We start from the raw sequence: 4,792 nt of genomic DNA, 5'->3' as shown, positions 1-4,792 counted from the left end.
TTAATACTCTTCAACATAAGTATGTCTTCAAACCTACCGAAACAATTCTTAGTAAGTAAACCCATACAGCACAAACCTTGCAGTTACATTGCAGCTACATTACAGCAATGTTGCAATATTGTAGCAATGTTATTGCAATGTAACTGCAAGTTTTGTGCTGTACGGGAAAGAGTTTCTATTTTCAAGTAAATAAACTGTTGAAGAGCTTTCAGTTTCACTCTGCTTTCTCATGCAAAGACTGTATCAGACTATGGCTGTTTTCCTCTTAGGAGACACAAATTAACACACTCGAAAACAGTTCGCCACTGTAAAATGGCAAAGATTTAATGAACAGGATTTTAAGAGAAAATTCTATCAAGATACTCGGAACGCATGTGTTCGTCGATCAAAAACTCACTCCTCTCGAGCAGAGACGAAAAGTGTCGATTGAATTTGAATTAAATTCCAAATGGAAAGTGACGTGCGTCGATTTGTGTCGAAAATGCAGACTGCGTTTACTAAAAGGAAAGTAGCCTGTGCATCAAAACCCGAGGATTGCTAGCTGAAAATTAGAATTTGACCAATTAAACATATAAATTCAATTTTTAATTCCAAACTTTAATTCACAATCCTTCATCTCTATTGTAGTCCGATACAAGCTTTAAGCCGAATCTGTAATGTACTCTTTGCGTATAGAAACATTCTATTTGTAGTCAATAAATACGTTTCAAAAATTTGCGCAAGTGGATAAATTGTATATTATACACTGTACAATCGTACACTGTCGACAAATTTTTCAAGCGTTTCGATTTGTTTATATAAAATAGAACGTTTCTAGATGCAGATAGCACATTGTAGATTTATGATTGAATAAAGAGTGCAGCAAAGCCTCTCAACGGATCATTTGGTCTGAAGATACGCAAAGTACACGTGAGTTTTAGTCCCGGTCTACAAGTTATTATGTCAGAACTAGATGTTTGCCGATCCTTTTTCTTTAGACAAATACTTTTCGTTAGACCAACAACTCATTGTAGACCGGGCCTTAGGAAATTTACCTGGAGCTATTTTATATTTGCTGAGAAGATCTATTTTAATTGTTTCAATATTTTTTGAGGACGTATGTCGCAAAGTATGTCACATAGAAACATAATCGTTAAACTTGCAATAAAACAATAATTCTCGGATTAAACATTCCGAGAAAACAGAGCATCAATTGATGTAACAACGACATTAAAACTGTTGACTTATCGTTTTCATCTCTCTTGGAATAATACGTAATGTACTAATTATAATATGACAATTAAAAGCAAATACACCATATTAATTAATACGAAAAATCTCTCGTACAATTGTCTCATGGTTTTGATTTTATTTCAGATTGCTTGAGCGAGATTCTGTTGCGATTTGCCCGTAAATATGTTTGGACAAACTGGAAACGCATCGTTCAGTACGTATATGAAAAATCTCCCAAGGGACTTAATTAGGAGTTTTGTTTTTTTTAATTATTATTAAAACGTGTATGTTTACACCTTTAGGTGGATTTAGCACAGCTACGCAAAACAGTCCGTTCGGTCAATCTGCATTTGGTAAACCCATTACTACAACAAGTTTTGGTAGTGGCGCAACACCTGTCTTTGGTAGTAGCAATACTTCATCACTCTTTAGTTCTAAGCCCACAGGTTCTACCACAGGTGGCTTGTTTGGAAATGCCACAACGCCACCGGCATTTAGACAGCCATCTAATACTCAACCGTCTTTTGGAGGTAGCAATTTATTGACTGTTTCACTTGCATGTACAACAACTTAAAAAAAAAAATTAAACTCTCCTGTATGTATATTCGTGCGTGCGCAAGACGCTCCCATGCATTTGAAACAAATTCTCGATCGTTATTTAATTAGCTCTTTAGAACAGCGTTTCGCGAGCAAAGGTCGCTCGAGATCACTGTCATTCCGGTAGACAGTGATTTTCGCAGACTAGGGATTATTCGTATTAGAAGCGTAGTAAATTTTAAGGAGTTAACCGGGGATCATAAATTGATTTGAATCTCGCTGATCTCTTTCGAAATGATACAATTTATGTCCATTATACTATTTCCTGTGGTATAAAACATCTTCACCTATGCGTTGTGTGTGTGTATATGTGTATTTTTACAGTACAGCTTTACATCTGAGAGAAATAATTTTTACAGACCGTATTAGACGTTCAACAAATATTAAATATAACGTGCAATAGAAATTATAAGTCAATCTACACGATATATACTGTGCTCGTTATATATTATTGCAATTTGACAAATACACTGTTGCCTCTGCAGGCTTTGGGACAACAAATACAAGCACCAATCTTTTCGGCACCCAACAAAATACCGGGACAAATCTTTTCGGCACGAGCACAGGAACCTCGGCGTTTGGCCAAGCAAACAAGTCCGGTTTTAACTTCGGTACGACATCCGGGACGAATTTGTTCGGACAGCCGCAGCAAAATGCGCAGCAAGCTACTCCGTTTGGTCAGGCCAACACCGCCACAAACACAAATCTTTTCGGTACAACCACAGGTAAGTGCGGGCGCAACTGTCCACATACTTGGGCCAGTAATATTCGAAATTTCAAGCACTTTGATTTCCCTCCACCGAAAAATTCGTATTCTTATTTTAAGTATATTTCACTTTTAGAATATTTTCTTCTGAAATAAGCATCAAGAGGATCCTCTTCGTTTAAGAGAGGAATCCTCTAAACAGGATATTCTTATCAGATATTCTTAACATGTAAGAATATATACTTAATGATATGTTTTCTTACGAAATATATTAATTAATATCTGGGATTATAAATCGTTCTGCAAAATAAACAAAACAGTTCTGCAAAATAAACATTTACTGTTTATTATAATTGTACATACATAGCTGAATATTATTGTTTGTAATTTATACAGGGTGCTCCCGGATTAAATGGCCAAACTTGAAAGAGGTATTTAGGACCTCAAAGCAAGACAAATTTTCCTTTGGAAATATGCTCGTAAACGTTCCGTTCACGAGATATTGACTTCTGAAGTTATGAACTGTTAGGAATGAATAATTTCGAAATAATTTAGATTTATCCTCTTTATTGCTTTTTAATAATAAAAATTTAATTATTAACTTTTTGTTCAAAATGATGGCCTCCAGCTTGGAGACATGCATTGCACCTATCGATGACAGAATGAGTGGCAGACTGGCATTGTGCGTCTGTAATTTCGTTACACGCCTGCACTATCTTCCGTTTTAATGATCTGGAGATCATTAACAGGCACTTCATATCAGTTTATTCGACGAAAGCATTTAACGAACTAAGTACGATGATACAACGCTTTGTTTACCATGCAAATGAAAGCCTATCAATGACCTTCGATTTCGTAAACAAAGTTCCATCGTACTGAATGTTTTGCGATTAGTTTTTAAATCAAATAAATTATGATTTACAATTCTCGCAAAACATTTTATGGACAGATGAAGCCATATTTACCAGACAAGGAATTCTGAATCAAAAAAGTAGTCATATTTCTAAATTATTCATTCTTAAAAGTTCATAACTTCAGACGTCAATATCTCTTGAACGGAACGTTTACGAGCATATTTCCAGAGGAAAATTTTTCTTGCTTTGAGGTCCTAAATACATCTTTCAAGTTTGGCCATTTAACCCGGGAGCACCCTGTATATTAAAGTTTATAAATTTTATCTATGAATAAAATTTTATCAATTTTATTTTAGCTTATCGCTTAACGTATATGTATTAAATTTATTAAAATGTAACACACATATGTGTATTACATTTTACATACATTACAGAATGTGCCTGAAAGATATGTAAAAACTGTTGATTCTGGTAGGAAGATTAACAGGATCCATGAGCATTTTTATTTTATATATTTTATTTTATATTTCAAATACTTACTCATAAATATCTCGTTCAGATCGCTTAAATCTTCCTCTTTTAACCACTCAGCTACTTTTTCATCCATTGTTCGTGCCAGGACACACAAAGAATACCCGAAACATGGAAGAGGCACTCGTAGTAACACGTACCGACACGCACTGCACGGTGGATATCGTGCATACGAAAAACAAATGCCATCGCTAAAATTGTCTCACAAATAATACATTCTTAAATTAAGAATGTATTCTTAATTTAAGAAAGTATCCCATAAACCGTGATGTTAAAAAGGAAATATTCGTATTCATTAAGAATATTTATTAAAAGGACTTATAAAGTATAATTTTAAGAATACAATTTTTTCGTTGTCCGTACAGGTTTCGGCAATACTAATCCGACTACCGTGCCACTTGGCACTGCGGTGAAATTCACGCCTGTCATTACAACTGACTCAATGTCGAAAAATGGAATATCGCACAGTATCTCGGCCCGTCACTGTTGCATCGCGTCTATGAAGGAATATGAGTCCAAATCTTACGAGGAGTTACGCTTCGAAGATTATCAACTTGGCAGGAAAGGTATAACCTTTTGCCAGGGCTGGGTAACCATTCGAAATGGTTCCATTTTAAATATGTATTTAAAATGGAAATGGCATTTTGCATTTTCTATTTTAAATGCTTTTGGAAAACCATTTCTCTTTTACATTTGAAATGGAAATTTTATTACATTTAACCATTTGTAAAATGGGTAAATCGTTTTTCTAAGCGCTCACAAATTTCGCTTAGCGTCATTAACGCATAAAGGCGCAATTTCATGGACGCTAGAAACCAGCGACAAATGAGGTCTAGTGACTTCTCGACGTAGTGGGGGAAAAAGTTGAGACCGTCTCAGCTTTTCCAGTGTG

General features: G+C 35.2%; 1 protein-coding gene across 3 annotated transcripts in view; it reads left to right on the top strand.

Annotated features, from left to right (window-relative positions):
* LOC105558651 (nuclear pore complex protein Nup98-Nup96) overlaps nucleotides 1-4,792 on the top strand; it is a 20,713-nt gene that overhangs the window by 2,087 nt on the left and 13,834 nt on the right. For 2 of the 3 annotated variants that reach the window (XM_012006448.1, XM_012006446.1), the window contains exons 2-5: nucleotides 1,357-1,426; nucleotides 1,515-1,742; nucleotides 2,295-2,534; nucleotides 4,266-4,466. In XM_012006448.1, coding sequence (XP_011861838.1) covers nucleotides 1,396-1,426; nucleotides 1,515-1,742; nucleotides 2,295-2,534; nucleotides 4,266-4,466 — 700 coding nt within the window. In that variant the 5' untranslated portion in view covers nucleotides 1,357-1,395. The remainder of the gene's footprint in view (nucleotides 1-1,356; nucleotides 1,427-1,514; nucleotides 1,743-2,294; nucleotides 2,535-4,265; nucleotides 4,467-4,792) is intronic. The other variant, XM_012006449.1, reaches the window with a different exon arrangement.

This window comes from Vollenhovia emeryi, unplaced genomic scaffold (assembly GCF_000949405.1).
Source record: "Vollenhovia emeryi isolate VEMERY1.0 unplaced genomic scaffold, V.emery_V1.0 DF939324.1, whole genome shotgun sequence".
Taxonomy (NCBI): Eukaryota; Metazoa; Arthropoda; class Insecta; order Hymenoptera; family Formicidae; genus Vollenhovia; species Vollenhovia emeryi.
Note: the sequence above shows the minus strand (reverse complement) of the source record. Positions and strands in the feature narration are given on the sequence as shown.